Source organism: Pyrenophora tritici-repentis, chromosome 2 (genome assembly GCF_003171515.1).
Source record: "Pyrenophora tritici-repentis strain M4 chromosome 2, whole genome shotgun sequence".
Classification (NCBI taxonomy): Eukaryota; Fungi; Ascomycota; class Dothideomycetes; order Pleosporales; family Pleosporaceae; genus Pyrenophora; species Pyrenophora tritici-repentis.
In genome coordinates, this window is record NC_089391.1 from 3,195,833 (window position 1) to 3,220,707 (window position 24,875).

Sequence of the window (24,875 nt, forward strand, 5' to 3'; positions counted from 1 at the left end):
CGGTTATGTAGTGTGGATAAGGGGTACGGATAAGGGATAGAATAGGTCACGCATCTCACCTTTTTTTCCTCTTGTAAACACAGCGTCTAGTCATGCATACAGTATACCATTTTCCCCTCCTCCACAACACACGTACATACATACGCACGGAGACACAAAGACCAATCGAGACAGTCAGACCACGACCATGTTGCACAAAACAGAAAAACCCCTGCCTACTTCTCCTCCTCACTCTCTTCCTCCTCATCTTCATCCTCCTCATCCTCGTCCTCCTCTTCCTCATCTGCCGCAATCTCCTCATCCGCATCCTCCGCCTCCGCCTCATCATCCTCCTGCACCAAAAGATCCTCCACAGTTCCGCCCTCCTTCTCCAACCGTAGATACTCGTCCCACTCTGGGAACATTTCCGCGTCGCCCTCGTCCTCGCCATGTGGCGGAGTTCCAAGGAGTCTAGCGACTTTAGTCTTGCTCTCCTTCTCGAGGGCCTCTTTCCACTGCTTGACGAGGCCAGCGGTAGCGCTGGGCTTGTAAGTTTGGGAGAAGAGGACAGCTTCAGCAAGGCGGTTGGTTTTGACCAGGAGGTCGATGCAGGCTTGGACGTCGCCGATTTGCCAGAGCGCAGAGAAGGCGACGTTGTTTGCGGCTGAGGTTTCGGCGAGGTCGGCGAGTTCGCGTAGACCGGCTGTGTCAGATGTGGCCGAGTAGAGAAGCAAGAGGGAACCAAGATCCTTGGCTTTGACGAAGCATTCTTGGGCAAGCTTGACGTCCCAGTTTGTGAGTGCTGCGTCTCCGACTGTCTTCCACTTGTGCTCCGTGTCCTGCTCGCGAGTAATGGATACGGCTTGTTGAAGATCGCCTAGAGACAGAGCGAGGTCGAAACGGTGTTCTGGATCAGTGGCAACCTTGAGAGCCATCTCCTTGTAGCCTTGACCTTCAAGGAAGCGGGCAATCTTGTTGTTCTGGTCCTTGGGCACCGATGGAAGAGTTTCCTCGGCGGCCTCCAAATCGCCACGTAGAATGAGTGTTTGGTACTCAACCACGGCCAGAGACAAGGCAAATGAAACAACATTGACATCCTTGTCGGCAATGTAGATCCTGGAGTCGCGGGGGAGGTATCCAAGAACGTAGTGTGGTGAGTCGAAATGTGAGATGGTGTATGTCTGGTCTCCCACAAGGTAGTTTAGTCGGTTCGTGCTGTTTGTGTAGATGAAGCAGTCTCCAACCCAGGTACCAGTGCGAACACTGCATCTTTGTTAGCTCCAATTCACATTACATCCCAATTTTAACATACCTCTCATTAATGTCGCATACTACCTCAAAAGCAGATTCGGCGCCATCCTCATCAACCTCTCCGTTCTGCACAGCCTCAAGGTAGTTCTCTCTTGAATAGCGTAGTACGTAGAATGTGTCTTCTGTGGCCAAGGTAACGAGCTCGCCGCTCTCGGACCAGTACACACTCTTGGGTTCAACCTCTATCCTTCGGACTAGAGCACCAGAGTCCCAGTCGAACAGACCAATACCACCCTGACCCTTTACACCGAGAAGAACACCGCCGCTTAGGCCATCAGCAGAAAAGCCAACGTTCAGCACACTCCGCTCCTTGAAGTTGCGAAAAATCTTAACGCTAGTGGATGATTCCCGGATGGCGTAGTCCTTGTCGTGCTCTTTCGAGGCCCAGCAAAAGTCCATGGCGGAACCGAAAGCCTGGTTACGGAGAGCAAGCGCAGTGTAAATGATGTACTCTCCATCGCCGCATACCGCCACGAAACGTCCGTTTGGCGAGTGAAGAAGGGACTGTGGGTAGAGTTCAGTCGAGCCCAGGTCCTTGCTGGGAAGTGTGAGCCGTTCGCCATCCTTGAGCTGGTCGCTGCCCTTGATGACCGAAGTGAGAATATCATTGTTCTTGGCCCATAATAGCTTTCCACTACCATCCATACTGACAGCCGGCTCTTCGCGACCCATGGTGATGACGACAGCACCATCGTCAAATCCAAGCGCGACTCCGTTCTTTCCCTTTTGATATGCCACGCACCATGCGCGCTCCAAGCCGTAGTTCAACGACTGCTCTAACCGGTACGTCGACGAGTGCCAGATCTTGATGGTGCCATCTTCTGATCCAGAAATGATGACGGGAAGCTCAGGGTGGTATACGGCGAAACTGACGTTAGAAGTGTGGCCTTCAAGTGTTGCAATCAGCGCTTTTGTAGTGTAGTCCCAGACCTTGACTGTGCGATCGTCGGACGTGGTGAGGAGGTACGGCTTGTCCGACTGGGGGTAGTAATCGATAAAGTTGACACCCTTGGCCTCGTGCGCCTCGAGGGTGTAGTTGGGCGTTGAGCTGCCGAGCGACCAGATCTTTACGGTCCTATCGAGACAGGCGGATGCGAATGTGTTTGGGTCTTTTGGGTTTATCGCAATGCCCATGACATAGTGTTGATGACCTGCGAACTCTTGTACGCCTAAAGATGTCAGCGCATGCAATGTTCTAGACGCCCACTTGACCTACACTTCCATGACTTGTCCCAATCCCACAGCTTAATTGTCATGTCATCCTATCGCCATATCAGCATCGTCCGGTTGTTGTTCAGGTTGCTACGCACACTGGCTGTCAATACGAAGGGTTGTGTCGGATGTACAGCGATGGCGCGAATGTAGTCGGGATGCGCCTCGAAAGATGTGACCTTCTCCGAGGTGTTGTAGTTGTAGACGCGTAGGTGAAAGTCATCGGAGCCTGCATCCTTCATGTCAACCTCTCTCCTAAGCTAAGTCGTGGCCATATCCCACCTGCTACTATCCAGTTCTTCCTGGCGATGAAGCGACCGGCACGGACGGGTACGTCGGTGAGTTCGAACGTCTTAACAATAGACTGCGTTATGTATGACCAGATGTGGACGTGTCCTGCTTGGGTCAGCGCTCTGCCTGTTTTATAGTTTCTGGGCCGTACTTACCGCTGTACAAGGTCGTGAGGATCCATGGCTCGGTCGGGTGAAAGTCTTTGGTGGGTTTCAGTGGTGTATATATCGAGGGAAAGTGCAATTCCTACCGATGCCTAGGTCATGTTAGTATACGTCCTGATAAATGACATGTGTCTGCACATCTTACCTTTGACACGCTCAGACCGCGCAAAAAGCTGCCTCTATAGTCGCAGACAGATTAGCCATGTCCGAATACTGCACCGCCCTCCAATTGCGCATTGTTGCGTACCTTGACGTCCAAACGCATCTTGGGAGCTCAGGTGTATAAGTTGCGGAGGGGTGGGTTGTGGGAACGTGGCTTTAGTAGCCAGTCCTTGAGAGCGCAGGGAGACTACAGAGGCCTAGAGGATATGCGACCCGGTCTGGATTGGGTATACGAGACAATACAGCGAGTGTTGGGCGCGTAGAAGCTGCTGCGTCGTAATGGCTTGCTGTCCTCCGCAATGTGTTCGATGTTGGGTGGAGCTCCGCCAAGCCAACGACAGGGTTCAGCTCACTCTTTCCCAACGAGGCAGTTTCTAAGACTATGGAAACCAGACGAAATGCGCAACATTACCGCCTCCGATACACCCACGTCCGCACATTTCACTCGTAATCATCGGTTGCAAAGACTTGTCATATAAGTGAACTTTTCTTATTTCCTACCTCTACAACTATATACTCAAATAACTGCCTCCCCACAAGTGCCCTCTGCACCGTGTCTGTTCATCAACCATGTCACACGACACTAAATAACTACCATGACCTATGCATCCCAGCACTTGCATAGCCACACCACATATCGACAGAGAAAAAAACGGTCTAGCTTATCCGTAAGCATGGACTGGTATCTTGGAAGCGAAAAATACATGAAAGGGGAAAATATGTTAAAGTATAGTGTAAACTTTAGGTTGATCTTAAAGAGAGTCTGTGAACGGTAGTGACAATAGATGAGAAATTGGTTTGCGGCTAGATGCAATGCAAATGCTAGCTTGGATGAGGTCGGTGCGGTAGATGGATGTAGAGATCGGAACAAAAGTACGTCGACGTAACGTAGATACATCGAAAAACAACACATGGACGCATGTTGCTGAGCCCGGTCGCGCCTTGGTACGTGGTACACCCACATGGCTCAGTGTGAGCGTGTTGCTGCTGGAAACACGTCTCAGTTCCAGCCAAGAGAGTTCTCAGCCATAACGGGCGCTGAGATCTGTTGTGTGCGAACGCTGCGTCCCTGACTGGCACTGCTACCTTGGCTGCCGCGACTGCCAGGCGTCATCCGCCCGTTACGGGCACCGTGCATCCATGCAGTAGCGCCACCAGGAATGGAGCCGTAAGTCATGCGACCTTCACTGGGGACAGAGCTGGAGCGTTGGTGTGCCAAACGCTTGTTCCTGTATCGGCGGGCAACGAAGAACATGGCGGCACCGTAGGCGATGGCTCCAACAATGGCACTGCTGGCAACAATGGCACTGGTCGAGTTCACCTTGCGGCTGGCTCCAATGTCACCTCCCATGGCTCCACCGTCGCCGTTTCCTCCAGTAGGAGAAGCAGCGCCTGGGTCGGCAGCTGCGTCTGCAGGAGCACCACCACTGCTACCAGGAAGGTTGCCAGCAGCAAGAGGGCACGCTGTGTTGATCTGGCTGGTAAGATCGTTGACAGTCTCGTCAGGGTTATGCCAGAAGTTATCAGCAGGGTTGCGGAGCTGAGCAGCAAGCTTAGTCTCGAGATCCAGGGGAATAGTGAACAAAGCCAACGTGGTGATGAAACCTTGGTACTCCATCGTGTTCAAAGGCTTCAATCCCAAGTTGTGGACCTCGGAGACGGAGATGTTCAGACCGTCAGCGATAGCCTGGGGAAGGTAGTGGAAGATTTGCTGTCCGCCATCATTTGCTGAGACGAATGGGTAGTTGAGAGGCCACTTGAAGCATATTTGACCCATGAAGCTGTTCTGTGGTATCGCAGGAACTCCTCCAGGAGGCGCAATCATCCTGGGCAGGCTCGATGGAATGGTGCTAGCAGTAGGGCTAGGGTTGGGAGTGGGCCTCGACGACGCCTCTACGATGATGCTAGTACCAACGATAAGGGATGTTGCGCTATCCGTGGCAGTGGCAGTGAGAGACGCAATCGGGGATGCCGAGCTGGTGATTGTCGGCCTGACAGGGATAAGAATCGATGCGGAATCACTCTTGGCACTGGTGGTAGTAGCGGCCTCAGACGTCGGTGGCTCTGTAGAAATTGTCGATGAAGCTGGAAGAACCGAAGAGACGCCGGTGCTGGAGGTAGGACCAGTGCTCACGGTTGCGTTAGCAGAGGCTGTGGGCATCAATGTCGGCTTAGCACTGCTGGGCGAACCAGTCGAAGGCCCTTCAGAGGCGGGGACGCTGAGAGACTGCGCGGATGAAGGAACAGGGGCCGAGGCCGATGTTCCGCTGACGCCTGTGCCTGAAGGAATGATGCCGGATGTTGCTGAAGGCGTGATGCTGGCTGTTGCTGACTGCGTAGGCACCGAAGATGAAAGAGCTTCAGAAGCCGGTACGCCAGAAGACGACACAGTTGGGTTAACAGAACCAGTTGGCACTGAACCTGAAGGAGGAAGTATTCCAGATGACATGCTAATGCCAGAAGAGAGCGGAAGACCCGATGACAAGACGGCTGTGGGGGATGGAACAACGCCAGATGGTACCATTCCCGAAGACGGGAAGATGCCTGAGGAGAGCACGCTCGAGGGCAATACGGTCGGGAGGGTGACGGGGCCGGAACCAGATGCAACGGGCAACGCAGACATGATGCTTGACAGAGCACTCGGCATCTCAGATGCTGGGAGGTTTGAGAGAAGCGAAGACACAATTGGGGGGAGAATACCGGACACACTCGCAGTTGATGTCGGGATGGGCGCGGTGCCATGCGCACCAGTACCAGTGTGCGAGATGCCAGGAAGCTCAGACAGAACCGACGATAGGATTGCTGGTAGACCGCCAGAGTTTGTGGCTGTTGCCTCAGACGTTGGGATGGCTCCAGAGCTCATGAGAGAGGCTGTTGGTATCGCGATTGAAGCACCAGTTGAACCAGTACCAAGAGCCGTAGTGATGCCAATAACGATGCCAGATGCGGTGCCCGTGGACAGGATTGGCAGAAGACCGCCAGTCGAGGTGGGCTTCAAGATACTCTCGATCGGAGGAAGAAGGCCAGTCGATGGGAGTATGTTGGGAAGCAAACCAGAACGTTCGGTAGAGGTTGCCGTCGGCTTTGGCTCAGATGAAGCACCTGATGAAGTGGGCTGCAGAATGCTCTCAACTGGAGGAAGGAGGCCAGTTGATGGGAGTACACCGGGGAGCAGTCCACCAGTACCAGTCGGCTGGATGATGCTCTCAAGCGGAGGGAGAAGCCCAGTCGATGGGAGTACGCCAGGGAGCAAACCAGGACGTTCGGTAGAGGTTGCTGTCGGCTTCGGCTCAGATGAGCCACCTGCTGAAGTGGGCTTCAGGATGCTCTCAACTGGAGGAAGGAGACCAGTTGATGAGGCTACGCCAGGGAGCAATCCACCAGTACCAGTGGGCTGGATGATGCTCTCAACTGGGGGGAGAAGGCCAGTCGATGGGACTACACCAGGGAGCAATCCACCAGTACCAGTGGGCTGGATGATGCTCTCAACTGGGGGGAGAAGGCCAGTCGATGGGACTACACCAGGGAGCAATCCACCAGTACCAGTGGGCTGGATAATGCTCTCAACCGGGGGAAGGAGACCAGTTGATGGAACTATGCCAGGGAGCAATCCACCAGTACCAGTGGGCTGGATAATGCTCTCAACCGGGGGAAGGAGACCAGTTGATGGGACTACACCAGGGAGCAATCCACCAGTACCAGTGGGCTGGAGGATGCTCTCAATTGGAGGTAGAAGGCCAGTCGATGGAATTACGCCGGGAAGCAATCCACCATGTTCAGTGGAAGTTGGCGTGGGCTTCGGCCCAGAGGCACCACCAGTCGATCCGGGGACAATGAAAGGCCCGAGGAAGCTTGACTGGCCTGGGGCGGATACATCAGGAGTCGAGGCAGGGGCATTGGAAGTCGGCGTGGGCTGGATCACAGGCACAGGAAGAACACCAGTAGATCCAATCACGGGATCGAGAATGCCTGGGATGAGTCCTCCATCTGGTTTAGGGGTGGACATGGCCTGCGAAGATGTAGGCTGTACAATGACCTCAGGTGGCGGACCAGCCGAAGGAGTCGATGGGCTTTGAGCGGCGGAGGTCGTAGTTGGCGTGATTGGGGCTGGCGTGGACGAAGCCGGTGGTACATTGACTCCGAGAGAAACACCAGGGAGAATGCCGGGCAGAAGACCTCCATCAGAGCTCGGTGAAACAGTAGGCTTGGATGAGACAACGGGCTCAGGAGCAGGCTCCGGTGATGGTGATGGCGTAGGGTCCAGGATTGGCACATTGGGAAGTAGACCTCCCGTACCAGCTTGAGTCGTCGTTGCTGTGGGCTCTGTAGGCTTCTCGGATGATACTGGCGCAGAGCTAGAAACAGGAGCTGCGGATGATACTGGCGCAGAGCTAGAGATAGGAGTGGCCGAGGGTTCCGTAGGCTTCTCGGATGATACTGGCACAGAGCTAGAGATAGGAGTGGCCGAAGTTGTTGAAATCATACTGGAGTTCGATGTTGCGATGATGCTAGTGGAAGCCAAAACGGACGAGACCGCTGACGAGGGCGTTTCTTGCGAAGGAGGGAGCAGAATGTTGACGGGGGGACTCGGCTGTTCAACCTCTGGGCTAGGAGAAGAGGCCGGCGACGAGCTCGATGACGAGGGTTGTTGTTGCGAAGGAGGGAGCAAAAGGTTGACGCTGCTCGCCGGCTGATCAACCTCATTGGTGCTGGCGACGTTTGCCGAAGTCGAAAGCCCTGCGTCGGTGCTTCCATGGAATAGGGATTCTACAAAGGATGAGAAGCCATTCGACTCCGAGTCGGATGAGCGTAGTTCAAGGCGCTCAGAGGAGCCGCTTGTTGTGGGAAGGGACGACGGGGAAGGCGACGTCGACGACTGAATGGTTGCCGCTGTCGTCGTCTCGTTGGCACGGACGACTTGTCGCTTGACATGTCGCGGGAAGTAGTAGCGAGGGCGATTTCCTGTTTCCCTGGGACCGGGTGCTGGCATGGCCTCTGCTGTTGTGAGCAGTGGGCCGGAGCCAGACAAACTGACCAGGAGGAAGGCGGCCGCCCATACTGTAGTTGAGCGCGGCATGTTTACGATTATATTTCGACGCTAAGTATTATTATAGGTGGAAGACGGTATACGTCGAGGCCTGTGGTTGTCAGACATGTCGGTTGCAATTGAGGGCACAAACATACGGTCAGGGCAATGGTAAACGAGTGTAATTGACGATTGTCAATAGTGGTTAACGAATGGACCTGTTGCAAGTCAGCTTTCCAGCGCTATGCACTTTGCCGGGCCAGGTGACTCACTAGACTGTCGGTGCAGCTAGAAATAGAGGGGGCCACAAGCGTGCTGTTATAGCGTTCTTGCAGTAATTCGGTCTTGTCGCAAGTCTATGCCGTCATGTTTGACAGTGACAGGTCGCAAGAAGTGGTCGTCGCGTGTTCCAGACCCAAGTTGCAGGGAAGAAGGTCGAACGTGTCGGGACAGAAGAAATGATGAACAAAGAAGCTTTGGATGGTGATCAATGCACAGCTCCTGTGGTGGCTTTGGGGACAATGGTACGGGCTCGTAGACGTTGGCGGTAGCGCAGTTGGGTAGCGGCGTGGTTTTCTTTGTTCCTGGGCAACGGGCGAAGCTTGCGTGTCGTGACAGGGTCCTGTGGGGGCGGAGCGCAATGTCGTGGGAGCTGTGCTGTGCTAAAACGAGCGGCGACGGCGTTCGATGCGAGACTGACGGATTACTAGAAAAGGCAACGAAGTGACGAAGAGTCAAGTGCGACGGAAGGAGCGGTCGTGATTCGGAGAATCGTCGAAGGGAGCGTGAGGCCTGGGGCAACGGCGTGAGGGATGCTTGTCGAAGGGGGGGGAAGCCACTGGGAGCCACGGCCGGGGGGGATGCGCAGAAGTCGATATAAAAATGCGCCCGTTGGGAATTGTCGGCGGAGAGGGTGGAGAGGGTGACGGCTAAGAGCGTGGGCGACGGGTAGTGAAGAAGAAGAAGAGGGACAGCGCAGCCGTCAGCAGCAGATGTCGCCCAGGTGTCCAGGCCAAAACGACGGGAGGCAGGGGCAAAGGGCGAAAACGGGCAAGTGCAAAGGGCTGCGAGTCACTAACGTGGGCTCCCTGCAGGAGAACAGCATGGGGAACGGCAGGGTTTCGGGCGGCGGGCCTCTGCGTTCGATAGTTTGCACGATAGAGGGCGCTTGTTGTAGCGAGCAAAACTTTGGTACCAGTACCCTTTTACCATCAGACCACCGTCAACTTTGCGACTGCTGCAAGTCTACTTGACTGCCTCGGACCGCCTTGTGTTGCAGGCAGACCAGATTGCGCCCGCCACGAATGGTGCTTCTGTGGATTAATTTGCATCTGGCCGCGAGGCCCCCGTCGTGCAGAAGGCTGTGAGCTCAAACTGCACTAGCCATGGGTAACAATCACCCCCGGCTGCCCGACGCAATATTGGAGATAGGTAAATACATAGTCATTTATCACATTGCAGCACTAAACTCCTGTTTGACAAAAACTAAGCGTGTTTGCAGATCTTGCACGGCTTTCCCCAACATCGTCGCTGCTCCCGACTTCTGAGCCTCGTCAAGCGCGAGGAAGGAGCTGCCTGCACCCTGCCAATGGGGGAAAGCGCAACGGCCCTGTGGGAAGGCGCCACCGCCAATGGGGGAAGGCGCCTCCAACCCTGCCCCTGCCTTTCATTTCGGCATAACACGGGGTCCCACATGCGACTCGTATGCTAATGATGATGATCCATCACCACGCTGACGCCGCACCGAGCTGCCCTTGCGCGCCTACAGTACCCATCAACTTTGATTGCTGCTGCCCACCAGGCAATAACCAGCAATCTTCCCACCTGTCACTGCCGATGCATACTGCTTTTTCTTACCTTGGCTTGGAAACGACGATATCTGCATTGCCGGTGTTATTACATGTCTTCTTTCCGCGCCCCGTCTCAGCGATGCACCCTTTTATTGGCCTGCAGCCACGCGCTTCCCTCATTTACCATCCTGCATTTCCCTCTGCCGGCCTCGTACCCGCTTCTCACTATTGTTTTTTCGACTCCCGTCTTCACTACTGCTACTGCTACCATTACTACTCCTTCACCTCGCTAAACTTTGTCCTAGGCGCAGAGACGGCCAGTTTCGTCTTCTGCTCGCCGGCTCGAGCCTCAGCAAACGACCTGACTCTCCCATGCCACCAACCCCTGTCTGTGCCCCAGTGATCACCTGTTGGCGTCATTGGCATCCTCTGCCATCGTGTCGTCAGTTCGCCTGGTAGCAACCTTCATATCTCCTAGTCTGGCCAAGGTCGATGCCAGTAGTTCCCCATCGACGCTCTAACGTTTCACCTGTTGCTTGCCCGCTTGCCCAAAAATCGCAGGTGAGGCTGCCTGTGCTACTGCTATTTTTGGTCTATCCAGGAGCCGTGTGTGATGCAATACGACCCGTGATGTTCTGCATCACAGAGGCACGCCGCACAACAAACTCAGACATGAGTGCCGTTGTAGCAGCGAACACGAAGTCTGGAATATTGCTCTTGCCGATCGATTAGTCTAGCCACCGCTGCGGCATCGGTTTGACTTGCTCACTACGGGGATGCCCGTTCTTGTCGCTTGGCCATCGTATCAGGAAAGGACTTGCTGACACCGACAGATCCGGTCATATCGCAACGAGACTTCCGCCGCGACGGATAAATCCAACACGGCATCTTGCCAGTTAAAGTAAAGGCCAGCGTGTGATAGATGATATCAAGAATCTCGTCGTTCCGATTGCCCAAAGCACAACTCAATACCGGGCAGGAGTAGCCGAAGCAGTCCGGAGCTGGAGGCGTAAAAAACCTTTGTGAGATGCGCTATTGGAAGTTGTACAGGTGAATGAAGTCACTGTAGGCATGTGGACCGCATGAAATCCGCTTCAACGTTTCGAAACCACTCGCATCTCAAATACACTTCCTTGCCGTCGGGTCCTCTACCGTTACCGTTGCGCCGGGCACGGTCATGAATGAAATTCATGCTATACCCTTTCTCCTATACTCTGCTTTTGCTTCATTTCATCCATGTCATTATCTTCTTATGCAAGACAAAAAACTACGAACTATTACGATCCTTAGTTCACGTCAGCGTCAGACTGGACGCGACTTATTCTCTGTGTTTGCTGTCAGACCCACCACACCGGCTCTGTCTACCGTCATTGTTTGGTGCATTTTTACCCTCGAAACACGATCTGTATCGCGACCACCGAGACACCTTGTTCTGTGGAGCTTGGTGGCGCGCATGAACACGAAGGTTCTATCCCCACTTTTCGTCTTGCCGGGACTCAAGGATCAGCTACCATGTCTGCGCTTAAAGGCAGAGGCGTAGGTTAATGGAGCTTGACGTATTGCTGAAACTTTGGAAATGGGTTTCTTCTTGTCGACTTCCAGAAGACCCGACAGTTGCAGCCTGGTCAAGAACAAGGTAACGTAGTGCCTTGTGTTTCAGGCACCCAGTACAGCTTCATGCATGCTCACGTGGGGGCTCTTCTATTCTTCCATTGATCGCTTGCGCTTGCAATGCCCAAGCGCCATCTGGTATAGGTATGTTTCTTGGGTTTCACGGCCGTAACCTCAAGGCTCGGTCGGGGTTGTACATTCGATCGTGTAGTGCGGTGCGATGCGGTCCAACCCGCCGCCGCAAGTCGATCATATCATCGCGGAAATATCTTGCTTTTGCAAAGCTTGTATGTGCCGGGTATATACCATCGTCCTTGCTTTTGCGCGTACCGTATCATATACATTGTCGCAGCTTACTCTCGCTTGGAAAATATCGTGGGCGAGCACACATCTGTAACACGCAGAACTACACCAGGGTTAATATTAGAGTGCGGTAAATGCACTACCCGCAAAAGGAACGAGTGTTCGATTCATGAACGCTTGAGATATCGCTGCCTCGGCTCGATCATTAGGCATTTGCAGAAAAAAGAAAGGGTCGTAAGAGCTAGGTCGGGGATTAGGACGACCAGGACACCCCTACACGTCTCAACTGTCAAACGGCTCCCATGCGCCTGCAGGTAGCATATCGTATTTTTCAGCCGTTTTTTACGAGCAAGTCGCCAACCTAGTCATGGCAATATTGACTCGTAAAGCCCATGAGAAGTCATATGGCAATAATGGACGAGAACGGGTGTTTGTAGGCGCAAAGAATCGTGAATTTCAGGACATGACAGATGGAGCCATGGAGCTGCTACTGGCCCTATATTCTCGTCCATCAAACGCCTCGCCAGTTTCCATCTCCCATCATCCACCCAATCCCACCCCTCAAACCTCAACAAGAACACCCACCCTCTCCTCCACCAATCCTAACCCCCCCTTCCCTTCCCCAACAACAGCAGCATTCACACTCACAATCTCACTCTCCCTCCTCCCACCAAGTGCCCACCACACCCACAATGCCATCCAGACCATCACCATCCGAACTATCATACCTACCCCTCCTCTCCCACGACAAACTCTATCATACCCCCACCTCAACCAACCCCAATCCCCCTCGTCGACTCCCCTCGCGGCATGAACATGCCCGCACATATGCAAGCATGGTCCCATACGCCACAACGCGCTCTGTAGATGCGCGCAACCGTCTAAGAAAGTAGGGTTCGGAGGAGCGGCATCTAGGTGACCTTTTGCGGGACCGTGGGTTATCAGAATGTCGGTGGAGCGCGGGATATCGGTCCAAGGGTTTGTTGTAGGTGCATATTGGAAAGCCCAGTTGCCGTACTTGGGCGTTAGAGGACTATCATAGATTTGTAGGCTGCGGTTGTGAATTGTAACTGTCGTGGTTGGAGATGACGGGGAGAGGTAAGTTATGGTGTCCCAGTTCATAGCGTCTCCGTCTTTTCCCTTGCTACACCCAACGTCTCCCTCACCATATTTATCAATAGTCTCCTCTTTATCTCTTCCTTCCTCATCTAACCACCAATCATGATGCCCACCAACAATAATCTTACCCCCCTTATACCCCTCCAACCCCCTCAACCACTCCACTTGCTCTTTTACTTCCTCTAACGTCCCATTCACAGTCAGATCGCCAGCTTGTTTCAGGATATCCGCGGCGGGTAGGTTGGCGGGTTGTGCGTTGTGTGTGTCGGAGATACAAAGGATGCGTATGCGTTTTGGTGGGGGAGATGAGTAGGTTTGTGGAGAGGGGCGGAGGTTGAAGAGAGGAGCGGAGTAGGGCGGCGCAGATTTGTAGAGCCAGCGCGCTAGGGTGCGGGTGGGGTAAGTGAGGAGGAGGGCGCGGTGGGAGGGGAGAAGAGTGAGGGTTTTGAGGATGGTGACATGTTTGGCGGAGAAGTGGGAGGTGTTGGGTGTGGATTTTCAGTTTGGTGTAGGAGAATGCGTGTATCGCAAACCTGGTAGATCTTCCAGAATATCTTCTTGGCTTGAGAGTGTTGTAGATGAGTGTTGGAGCTTGTGTGGGAATCTGTGTCTAGATATATAGACAAGAAGATACGAAGGAAAGAAAAATCTTAGTCCTAACCAAGGTACAACTCATTTGTGTTCAACATGTTTTCACTCTTCCTAGTCGAGGTAACCATGGTACGTACCCAGTGTGCCTACATTTGTGTAGAGTGCTGGCTCCACACCTAGAGGAACTGAACGGTACTGGTCACGTCATCGTATCACAATACTGGGTCCGCCACCAGGATACATAATGTAAGCCTTACATTCGAGATAGTGGACAGTGAGTAATCATATCGTTTATTCATTCATCATTCGCTTGATTTAGATATTCCTAGTATCTAGCTAATAACAGAGCCTTCGCTATACTACTTTTATGCACATATCACTGCATGCAAATCACCGCACTCAAGGAGAAGAAACTCTACTCGGAAGCATCCTTGCGGACCGCAGGTATCACCTCAAGCCGTCGGGCAAGTAGGCGTAGAGCAAATCTTGCGTACGTTCTGAGGCGCAAAAGTCTGAGGACCACCAGTGCAAACACGGCTTTCACCCTCGGTATGGCAGTTGAGCGGGTCGATCCTGACAGCGTTGCCAGACATCCAAGTGCTCCTGTGGTACGTCAGTTAAAGCTGAAGACATGGTGATAATTAAATGCAGAAAGGCTTACCCGTTGCAAGACCAAGTATGAGTAATCTGGTAGTAAGCCTGCTCCTGGGGTCCACGAAGGTCAAACAGGAGATGACGGTTGGCAACCTGGCACTCGTTGGAGTTGGGGACTGAGGCGCCGGATGCGCCGCAGTGAGCACCGGACTGCACTGGGTCATCGAGAGTACCGACGGAGAAGGAAGACTGGAAGGTGAAGTCGACGGTGCCGGAGATGGGCGAGGTGGTGAGGGTGTAGTCGGAGATTGTGTAGGATACTGGGGTACAGATCTCGTCACCGCGGACGTTGAGGGAAGCAGGCGCGGCCATGGCGGCGGCAGCGAAGACAGCGAAGATGGTGGTCGTGTAACGCATTTTGGTGGAGTTGTGTTTGGTCTTGTGAAGAAGAGGGTGGGTAATGAGACAGTGAAGAAAGAGAGAGAAAGAGAGAGAGGAGAAGAAGGAAATGGGGGCTATATGGTCAAGAAGGGGCGAAAAGTGTTGGTTATGGCGCCACTCAGAACATCAAGAGCAGGAACGAAGCATAGAAACGTGAGTTATTCACTTCTCATGCAACACAAACAACGGACAAATGTGGCTGTACAGATCAAGCGAGGCTAGCATAGAGTCTATTCATGGTCACTGTGCGGCTGATAAACAACCATTGGTTGCCTGAGTATAAGCTGACCTTGGGACCGGTGCTGTGTAGCACCAATGACTGTGCAGTATACCAAGGGGCTTCCTGACCAAGGAGACACGCCTGTTGTAAGTCCGATGTAAGGTGTGTCTTGTGGTCAAAGTGGATTGGCTTTGAAGCTCAGGATATGTCTGACATGAAGACGGTAGTAGTATTAGGCGTTCCGGGCGCAAGGTCATGAGTTCCCGACTTCGCGGATGCACTCGCGGTTGCCGAATATGAGGTGTCCAATCGGGTGTGTAGGGATAGCCTTGTCGGAATGCTGGAGAGTCAGCCCCAGATGGCTCTTGCTTAGATGGTGTGCATGATATGGCACCATCGTCACGTTCTTTTTGGGCCAGTGGAACACGTGTAAGAAGGAGAGGTATTCCTGAGCTAAGCAGAGAAGGAATGACGCGTATTCATTCGTCCAGATAGCCGAATGCCTTGAGCGTGTTGCAGCTGATGGTAGCGTCTACTTGGCTGGGATATGCATATCTTGGAGGGGCCTTCTAGTCATAATGGCTACATCGAGTAGCATTACATTCGGGTCGGAAGGACAAGGTGGTAGACAACAAGTCGGTGGGGTATCGATGTGGTCGGACCAAAGTGCGTCATTGGCCGGTTGGGAAGCGAAACTCCAGCATGGCATTCCCGCGGGGAGCATCGTCATTCACAAGCTGACGACACACGTACACAATGGACATTACGCCCGCATTCAACCAGGTGCTAGCAAAGCATGATGCGCGTCCTATTAAGCCTCACGTGTTTCGGGTCGAAGCCTTGGATGACTTTGTGAAAGAAGCATATCGTATTGTAGGACACGTTGCGCGCTGCAGGATTCTGGTCAACAACAACTAATTGATACAGCGCACGCACATTGCAAAACTGCACACAGACCTTAGGTACATACGGCAGAGCTATCTCTCTACTGCACCGCCTCCCCGCCGGAAAAAGTACACAACAAGTACCTCGTCCACGTCGGCCGACCATGATTCAGCATACCTCACCGACGCGCAACGTAACGAAATCGACGCCCAAGCAAAGCTATCGATAAACCAGTTGAATGATGCTATCAAGCGACTTGGAATCGCCGAACAGGCACGACAGGCGACAGAGAAGCAACTTGCGCTGAAGAAGCGGGCGAAACAAGGGCTGGGTGCCTTGGGACGGTGGGCAGCAGGCGGGGCAATCACAGCGAAGAGTGTCGAGGAGGAGATTGAAGAGACCAAGGCGAATACTATCAAAGCGCATCGGGAGAGCATAATATGGTCGTTGCAGAACCAGCTCGAGCAATGTGGCCGCTTCCAGAGCGCCATGATGGAGATCAGGCTCATGCGCGAGGTTGAAAAGAGCAAAAGTGTTCTGTATAAGACGAGAACTACAGGACCAGGAGCAGCCGATTACAGCGGTATGAACGGTGGCAGTAGTGTCGGAGGCGAGTCTGCAGATTATCGGGCCAAGTCGACATACACACAGGACGAGTCGAGCGCGGTGATTGAGAACCAGCTCGACCCAGAGCAACTCCAGCTATTTGCGCAGGAAAACCAGGACATGCTCAAGCAGTACGAGGACCAACTCGACAAAGTCCGGTACGTACCACTACTATACAACCTCCCTTGACGCATACTAACCGCGTACAGCCAAACCGAGAAGTCGCTCACAGAGATTGCCGAACTGCAATCAACTCTCGCAACCAACCTCAGCATACAGGCTGCCCACATTGATCAGCTAGTCGAGGACTCACTCAATACGACGGAGAATGTCGGAAGCGGAAACAAGGAGCTCAAGCGGGCGACGGAGAGAGGCAGTACAGCGCAAAAGGTCTTCTGGGCCACGACTGTCTTCTGTGGCACTCTCATTTTGTGGGATTTGTTTATTTAGCTTCAGGCGTGGGCCTGTGTTATGAGTGGATACCCAACATGTGAATATGTGAAGAAGTCGCGAACACGTCCGTTAGTAACCGCTACATGTTGAGTGGACATATGCCCGCAAGCAGAAATGTCTGACATGTGGGTATGACATAATCCATTCACATCGCCTAAGCAACAAAAAAGACGTAATAGTATGATATTTAGGTGGCAGGGACTACCACAGCTCCCCTGATAATGCCACACCAACGACGTCAGACATAGGCCGCGGCTTGAAGATATAAAAGATAAAGAAGAGGTCAACAAACTCCAAGTAGATACAATCACGTAGAAAGTTTAACAGACACATTCCGCCTGTAGAGAGCTCATCGCAGCTCGGAAGCTCCGGAGCGGAGGCGTCGGACTCTACTTTGTCTGATAAGCCGCGAAACACATAATCCTCCAGGCGTCGGACCGAGAATATAGCCTCGGAATATCAGAAGAGAGGATTGAGATAGACTACCGCATCATGTTGTACCATGTTTTGCGCGCAGCTATCGAGATACGAGGAATTGAAGAGCAGAACTATGTCCTCCACGTAGAGACAAAGATTGCGAAAGCCAAATAAATTCGTCGGATATACATACTACGGGAAGGCACACTCCCTTTCCCTCGCACTACTGACGGCGCCTCGCAATTGGATACTGCCTCCACCTCGCCTAGACTGTGATCAAAGACGTAAGATACCTAGCGCTAGATGATGTTCCTGATTACTGGACTTTTTCAAAGGTGCCATGGCCCCGTGCTTATAACCGAGATTATCTTCAGTTGTTATGGCGAAGATGAAGACGCTTTTCGCCGAAGCGAGTGCGGATACACACCAAATTTGGGTTTTACACTGGACAAGCTCAACCAAGGGAAAACCGTACCTCCCAACTCCTACAGAAAACCATTGGCCAGATTCTACCTCCTGTTGGAAGCACCTCTGATCCTCCCTCCTTACCTCTTCTGGAGTAAGTACCGGGAGGGATCAATCGCCTACATAACTCCGCGAGCGTCACTCCGGGTTCCATTGCCGGAAAGGTACAAATCCAAACCGCTTAAGCTTGACCCTCAAAAGTCGGCTTTCTTTCCAACGTAAGAAGAATGTCGAAACAGAGCAAGGGAGCTAGAAGTACACGGCAAAGATCTCCAAGACACAGTAAGTCCATGTCCCGTGTTTTCTGATGACGAAAAGATCGGGTAGGTCCGGAAGTCCGGAATTCAGGCACTTTAACGATATACCTTGGTACAAATGGAAGGTCTTTGCTAAGATGGACAACAGGAATCGCCCCAACACCACATGGAACAATAGTAAGAGATTCTATTCAAGATGTCCACTGTAGGAGAGCTTGACTACTTATAGTTTTGATGACATGAGGATGTCCATGGTAGATCATCACTTCGTGTCGGCTTTCCTGCTAGGGCTTACTTCGTGCCACACGAGTGTCATTTTCGCCTACCGGTGCTTGGTGTGACTCTTGGCCCTTACGTACATGTTCTTATGTGTCATACTTAAAGAGGCTTTGGCAGCTGTCTTTTGTGCAAGGTGGTTAACGTACCAGTTTACCTTTCCAAGACAGGCACGTTAGACCTACCATCTCCCACCTCGCACCAATTCCTACAAACCGCTATCATGAAGGCTTCTACAGCTACCTTGCTTCTTACCCTTTTTACCGTGTCGCTCGCCCACGCCCAACACCTACGCAAAACAGTTAGGAGCACTCTAACATGTTGGACGGCGGGCGGATATCAACCTTTCTGTTGGTTGGCTTTGCACTAAGTGCGTAAAGGGAAATAACGATAACTAGGAATGCATTCTGTTCGGTGGTTCTAATTGATATCTACGAACATAGGTGCTACGAAGGTATACCTAAGCTCTTGCGCAAGGTGGGCCGAAGTCGGGCCGAAGTGTCCAGCAGCCGACGTCTCTACCGATACTCACGATCCGACACTGGAAGTCTTTTCTTTCTGGATAGCTAGTAACTCTGCTTGTATCGGTAGTGACAGTGTATAGCATTAAACATCAAAGCTTGTTGGCCTCTGCACCCATCCATCTACTCGGACTGTCAGCTTATTGCCGTCAATAAAGCGTTCAAGAGCGCGGTTTGGCGATGCCTTCGTGAAGGCGTCTGCAGGATTGTCTTCGCCATTGATCCAGCGGATCTCCGTGATCTCGCGACGCTCATATGATTGGCGCAGCGCCATAATATCGATCATGAGGCGCTTCTCCTTCGTTGTCCCAAGCTTTACTAGGCACTCGTACAAGGAGTACGAGTCTGTACAGATAACCAAGGGAATTGCAGGTAGTCCAAGTCGTTCTGTAACTATCCTTAGCGTGGTTGCAACCGCGATGCCTATGTCAAAGCCGTTGACCATGCCGTAGATCTCTGAGGCCAGTACGCTCCGTGTGATGCGCTTGCACTTTGTAGAGCTGTAGTGGATCACGTTGCCTTGTATTGTGAAGGTGTTGGCGCCAATGGACTCGTTGACGAGCATGAGGACAAAGCCTAGCTGTGAGCTGAGGTCCTTGTTGTTGGCAAAGGAGCCGTCTACAAAGACTATCAACTTAGCCTCCGTAAGGTTGACAGTGACGTAGCGTAGGCCACGAGTGAGATTCTCCATCTGCCATTTCAGGCGCTTGTTGAGTGCCTTAATGTCCTCGTCTGATGGTTGCTGCGCTTGAGCAGCTACGGACAGATCAAATGATGCCTCTGGTTGGCATGTTGATGCGATGTACGCTCCGCGGGCGCGTTGCTCGGTGTACTGTTGCGCGCGGTCGGGTGCCCTAATATCAACAAGCCTGATCCTTCCTCCTTGTCCTTTCTGCCTGAGGATTAAGACTCTGCTGGCGTCCATCGTAAGTGTACATCCATTAAAGTCTAACTGCACCTCTGGTGTCAGCATAGCCTTTGGTTTTGATCTAAACTGCGCCTTCTGGATCTTTTTCTCTTCGCGTGATAAGAACGCGGTCGTTCCGAGCATGAGGGTGTCGTCTGTCTGCATACCGACGATGCCGAAGACGTCTGCGTCGTCGCTGTTCGTGATCAACAGGCATGGGTCGTACGTAGATGTTGACATATCTAGTTCCTTGCAGTGGTGTCCGTGATATGTTGTCCACCAGTGGACTCCTGCCTCCGCGATCCCATATAGTGGCTTGATCACGTGGAGTATCGTGCCTTCTGGATATCGATGTACCAGCTCGGTAGGGAGGTGTGCGAGTATCGTCCTCTTCAGTGTTGTCTGAGCCTGTGGGTATGCCTGCGTAATATCACGTAGCTCAACGCTCATGCCGCTTTGTACTAGCCCAGGCGCCAGCGACATAATCAGGCGCTGGCTACATCGCTGGATGGTTGGCGACTGCGTTAAGATAGCCTCCTTGCCATAGTCTTGGTAGCCTTGGATAACCAGACGGGATTTCTCATAAGGCTTAGTTGTCTTTCCCTTGACCTCACGTACTAGGCGTGACTTAAAGATCCGGATCTTGCTGTGTAGCCTCTCGTCGTATTGCTCAAACTTGAAGACTCCACGACCTACTAGGTCGCTGATCTCTTGGTCATCAGACGCTTCAAAGGGGGCGCCTGAGGTTGTGATCACGCCATCGTTCCGTAGCTTGATAGCTAGCTCAAGATCGTCCTGCTCCTTCTTGGTGATGTACGCGTGCGCCTTCCGCTTGTTCTTTGACCCTGGAGGGCGGCCTCTTCTACGTGGTTGCGCTGCCGGAGGTACTGCTATCGGCTCGTGCGGCTCATTCGGCTCATTCGGCGCGTGTGGCGCATCAGGGTCGCTCCACAGGTGGTCTGGTCTGTAGTATGGCTTAACGACAGTTGATCTGAATGTCGCTGGACCATTAACCATGTCGACAGTGATGTTGTGGCCATCTGTACTGGCGATCTTGTACGGGCCATTCCAGCCATCACTCTCTCTCCATACTAAGACTTCGCTCTGGAGTGGGAGCGCGAGCATGTCTGCAGTGGCTGGTCCATTGCGGGTGTTCAAGGCGTCTGCAACTTGGCGCTCTGCAGTGAGCTTGCGCAGGGCTTTCGTCGCCTTTTGAATAGCCTCGCTGCGTTTGACCATTGATGGTGATGGCGGTGACTCTGCAGTCATTCGTGGGTACGCTCCAAAGACTAGTAACGTCGGGACTAGTCCATCAGGGCCAGCAGTATCGTTAACAGCCTTCACAGCCATCTGGAGAATCGCGTCGTCGGACATAGTGTCAGTGAGTTCTGCATGGAGTATGTCCCATGCCCGGCGTAGAGGGGCATGGTACCTCTCAGTTTTGCCGATAGACCAGTGCGCCTCCGTAGGTACTTGCTTGCATGTGACTCCCATGATCTTTGCTTCTGCGCGGAACTCTGCGCTCGCGAAGTTAGTACCTGCATCATGCGTGATGATGTCGGGTGGTCCCTGGTAGGTGTCGATCCATAGTATCCGCAGTGCTTGCCATGTTTCTTTAGCTGAGATAGCGCTGAGGAACCTCGCGCCTTGAAACGCTGTTGAGGAATCGACCACATGCAGTACAGGTTTGTTGCTTAGGTACATTACGTCCACCAGGATCTCATAGTTGAAGTGGTGATCATCCTTAAGAGTGAATTTGAATCGGCGCGGCGCGGAGCTGTGGAGCTGGCAGTGGTGGCAGAACTTAGTGACTTCTTCTAGGGTTCTTTCTTCGAAGTCGTTATGGCCAGCATCCTTTAAGAGTTTGACTAGTCGCGTAACAGCTGGGTGTCCAAACCGTCGATGGAGCCGTCGCAATTCTGTCTCCGTTAGGAACATAGTTGCTCTCTCTCTCTTGTTTAGATGGAACCAAGGATGTCCCCATTTGCGAATCACCGGGATGTGTACGTCATCCTGAACCAGCTCGTCTGTCGTATTGTTGAAGTATACCTTTAAGCGGTCCATGTCTGCAAGGCATAGCAAGAACGGCGTAGGCGCCTCGAGCACTTCGAAGTTGATTTTTCCGATCTCCGTAGAGACCTGCACGGTGCCAATCGACGCTGTAGCCTCGCCTTTTCCGAATTTAATAGACGCTTTCCCTGCTGTAGATGTGTCTAACTTAACCGTCGGATCTTCTCTCGTAAGTGCGAGGTATTGCTCCTTGCCGACCGTGGATACGTTTGCAGCGCCTGTATCTGGTAGGATTCCTTGGTACACAGATCGTGTGTAGCGGTCCTCAAGCAGGAACTGCGATGCTGGTGCTGACGGCGCGTCTCGGCTGTATATGTCGTCGCCCGAGATATGATGCAAGAACGCCTGGTCTGCAAGGCATTGCTCCTTGAAGAACTGGTGTTCAGAATGTGCTTCCGCGACGTCGTCATCCTCGTCATCCTCGCAGTCTTCCTCCTCTCTCCAGCCTCTCTGATTGTACTGGCTGGTGTGCTCGATCCCTTCGTATTCTGCAAGATGTACGGAGAAGTCCTCAGGGGGCTGTGCACCTGTAAAGTATAGCGTAGAGAAGAACTGCGCACGGGCATCTTTGCGCTCTTTATCTGTGTGGTTGGTAGACCAGCATCCTTCCTTCCGGCAAACAAAGCATTTCTTCCTCCAACGTGGCTTGAATCCTCGTCCGTTGTCGTCGCGCTGCTCGCCTCCTCGGTATGCTCCTCTGGATCCGCCTCTGAATCCTCCTCCACCTCGAGATCCACCTCGGATCCTTCCATTGCCGTTGTATCGGCGGTCTAGGTAGTATTGATCTTCTGTGACCAACTGGGCGGTGTGTTGCCGTGCTAGGTGTGTTTCCACTGCGGATCGTAGATCTGAGAAGAGTCCTTCACAGATTGTGGCTGGCTTGAACAGTGCCATCTCAAGTTCTGGTACTCCTCGGCAGGCATTGATGACCGTAGTGCGGAGGGCATCCTCACCCTCAAAGTTCTTGCCAAGGGCACGCTGGCATAGCTGCAGCTTGTCAAGCAGGATCTGCAGAACCTCGTGTAGTCCCTTATCAGGGTTCTCTGCGCGGGTGCGAGCGAAGGTTGTAGTCGTCCAGTCTGTGTAGTAGTGCTGGTGATGGACGTCATGGTCGAAGTGGTTTTTGATTGCCATGTACGCATCAGCAAAGCTATCATCTCTCTCTACAACCTGTATGTAGAACGTCTCTGCACGCCCGGTAAGGATACGGGGAAACACTGCGTGAAACTGCTCCTCCTGGATATCTACCTGCCAGCAGATGCTGAAGAAGATCTTAATCTTATCGTCTAGGAGATCGTACGCATTCCCTGTATACTTGTTGCTATTGTCCCATAGCTTAGAGAACTGCGTGATCGTATTGGCTTCGAGCCGATCGTTGCGAGACCATCGCGGCGGTAGCGTCTTGTACGGGTCATGTGGTAGGCCAAGGGGTCTGTCAGGTACTCGGTTTGTAGGTTGCTGAGGGAAAGGTGTCACCTCGCGGTATGCGGTCGCTGGGGGTCGTGTCTGTGTCTGCGGGTACCATTGTTGTGGTTGCATAGCCTGCTCCGTTTGTCGAGGCTGTGGTCCTGCATAGGCATTGATCGCGTAGGGCGGTTGTTGTAGCTCTTGATATTGCGGGTGGCTTCGAACGCCTTGTCTCACTCTATACTGCTCGCCCTGTGACGGACGTTGTGGCTGCGGCTGTAGCGGTTCCAGTGGCTGCGTCTGTTGCAGTGGCTGCTGCGCTTGTCTATCTATAGGGGCTGCTAGATGTGCGTTCTGCTGACGCTGGTACGCCTCAGAACGTTCGTCAAACTTCTCGGCCTTGAACTCTGCAGGGTCCCATTCGGGAGCGTTTTCTCCTCCTAGTAAGTTGAAGAGGGAATCAGCTACTCTAGCCCGAAATTTGCCTGTATAGACTCCCCTATACCGGAGCACAGTCTTCAGAGATCTTAGCGTAGTGCGCTCAACCTTCTGGAATAGCTCTCGTGTCCATCCTTCAAAGTCCCATTGGTAGTCGAAGTATAGTCTCTCATCCCATTCCATTCCTACATGGTAGTCGTGGATAGCCTTCGCGACCCAGGTTGTTGCGTGCGTCTCGTCTGCATCCTCTGGTGCGGGTACACCCCAGAGAGATGGGTTGATATAGTCAAACGTGACTGTGTATGGACAGTGTCGCATAAGGTGTTCAGCAGTAAACTTCGCTCCTGGGGATATAGTTTCTGCGCGCTTGCTTGTATTGCGTTCGGATGGATAGTTGAGTAGTTGCTCTTGAACATCAGCGTCTGTATCGCCAGAGTTGCTCTGGCTGCCTGCCATCGTGCCGGTGTATATTGACGCGTTGCCTTGTCTTGTCTAGCTGGTTGGTCGGTTCCAGCGCTTGTGGTTGTACGTGATAGGATCGTCCGGGGACGCTCGTACGGAATCGCTACGCGTTGCTGACGCACTATAGTCGTCCCGAGACTTCTCGCGTCGGGATATCAATAGTCTGTCGCTCTGCGCTGCTGACGTGCTGTAGTCGTCCCAAGACTTCTCGCGTCGGGATTTCAACAGTGTGTCTTTGTGCGTTGCTGACGCGCTGTAATCGAGCTTCGGCCTGGATTAGCAGCTTAGAGGGAGGTTTTGATCGCTATGCGTTATCTCTGCCTCGCTCTGTTCTTAGCACAGAATCTTCTCTCAGGAGTATAACGTCGTGCGTTAGGGAGGCTGTCAAAGATGCGGTCTGTCTCTTCTTCCTTGCTGTCTGTGATCGCCTCAAGCAATCACTGATCAGTGTTGGTTGGCTTTGCACTAAGTGCGTAAAGGGAAATAACGATAACTAGGAATGCATTCTGTTCGGTGGTTCTAATTGATATCTACGAACATAGGTGCTACGAAGGTATACCTAAGCTCTGCGCAAGGTGGGCCGAAGTCGGGCCGAAGTGTCCAGCAGCCGACGTCTCTACCGATACTCACGATCCGACACTTTCTCAGTTAAAGCCTTATGCTCCGAATGCGACAAGCGGAGCACCTATGAAGAACGGTTTGTGGACCGCTGCGGTCCAGGTACAAAAGCGCATTGGGGTCATGCAGCTTGTACCACTGAGAAGGATCTAGATGGACATGAAGGGCATTGGTGCACTCTTTATGTGAGTTGAAATAACTTTCAAAGTCTTTCTTACGATTACATTTTACCTGGACAATAAGCTAACTTATCCTAGTATAAGTGTTGTTAAGTAGATG

At 52.7% G+C, this 24,875-nt stretch overlaps 8 protein-coding genes across 8 annotated transcripts; 2 read left to right on the forward strand and 6 right to left on the reverse strand.

Moving 5' to 3' along the window:
- Positions 1-215: 215 nt before the first annotated feature.
- Positions 216-2,546, reverse strand: PtrM4_066670 (WD40 repeat protein; the record flags this gene model as incomplete). The annotated part of the gene is made up of 3 exons (XM_001933374.2): positions 216-1,242; positions 1,292-2,459; positions 2,507-2,546. 3 exons carry the CDS (start codon positions 2,544-2,546, stop codon positions 216-218), a joined length of 2,235 nt encoding a protein of 744 aa, XP_001933409.2.
- Positions 2,547-2,552: 6 nt separating this feature from the next.
- On the reverse strand, positions 2,553-2,744 carry PtrM4_066680 (uncharacterized protein; the record flags this gene model as incomplete). The annotated part of the gene is made up of 1 exon (XM_066105734.1): positions 2,553-2,744. The coding sequence occupies one exon, from the start codon at positions 2,742-2,744 to the stop codon at positions 2,553-2,555; it is 192 nt and encodes a 63-aa protein (XP_065964361.1).
- Positions 2,745-3,005: 261 nt separating this feature from the next.
- On the reverse strand, positions 3,006-3,222 carry PtrM4_066690 (uncharacterized protein; the record flags this gene model as incomplete). The annotated part of the gene is made up of 3 exons (XM_066105735.1): positions 3,006-3,049; positions 3,103-3,136; positions 3,205-3,222. The coding sequence occupies 3 exons, from the start codon at positions 3,220-3,222 to the stop codon at positions 3,006-3,008; spliced, it is 96 nt and encodes a 31-aa protein (XP_065964362.1).
- An 897-nt stretch (positions 3,223-4,119) lies between these two features.
- Positions 4,120-8,196, reverse strand: PtrM4_066700 (Herpes-BLLF1 multi-domain protein; the record flags this gene model as incomplete). Its single annotated transcript, XM_066105736.1, has 1 exon — positions 4,120-8,196. The coding sequence occupies one exon, from the start codon at positions 8,194-8,196 to the stop codon at positions 4,120-4,122; it is 4,077 nt and encodes a 1,358-aa protein (XP_065964363.1).
- Positions 8,197-14,011: 5,815 nt separating this feature from the next.
- PtrM4_066710 (TT-ORF1 multi-domain protein) lies at positions 14,012-14,570 on the reverse strand (the record flags this gene model as incomplete). Its single annotated transcript, XM_001933377.2, has 2 exons — positions 14,012-14,162; positions 14,221-14,570. The coding sequence occupies 2 exons, from the start codon at positions 14,568-14,570 to the stop codon at positions 14,012-14,014; spliced, it is 501 nt and encodes a 166-aa protein (XP_001933412.2).
- Positions 14,571-15,570: 1,000 nt separating this feature from the next.
- PtrM4_066720 (t-SNARE complex subunit, syntaxin) lies at positions 15,571-16,755 on the forward strand (the record flags this gene model as incomplete). Its single annotated transcript, XM_001933378.1, has 3 exons — positions 15,571-15,687; positions 15,742-16,463; positions 16,515-16,755. The coding sequence occupies 3 exons, from the start codon at positions 15,571-15,573 to the stop codon at positions 16,753-16,755; spliced, it is 1,080 nt and encodes a 359-aa protein (XP_001933413.1).
- A 1,641-nt stretch (positions 16,756-18,396) lies between these two features.
- Positions 18,397-18,543, forward strand: PtrM4_066730 (uncharacterized protein; the record flags this gene model as incomplete). Its single annotated transcript, XM_066105737.1, has 1 exon — positions 18,397-18,543. One exon carries the CDS (start codon positions 18,397-18,399, stop codon positions 18,541-18,543), a length of 147 nt encoding a protein of 48 aa, XP_065964364.1.
- A 236-nt stretch (positions 18,544-18,779) lies between these two features.
- Positions 18,780-23,972, reverse strand: PtrM4_066740 (DUF1421 multi-domain protein; the record flags this gene model as incomplete). Its single annotated transcript, XM_066105738.1, has 1 exon — positions 18,780-23,972. One exon carries the CDS (start codon positions 23,970-23,972, stop codon positions 18,780-18,782), a length of 5,193 nt encoding a protein of 1,730 aa, XP_065964365.1.
- Positions 23,973-24,875: the final 903 nt, after the last annotated feature.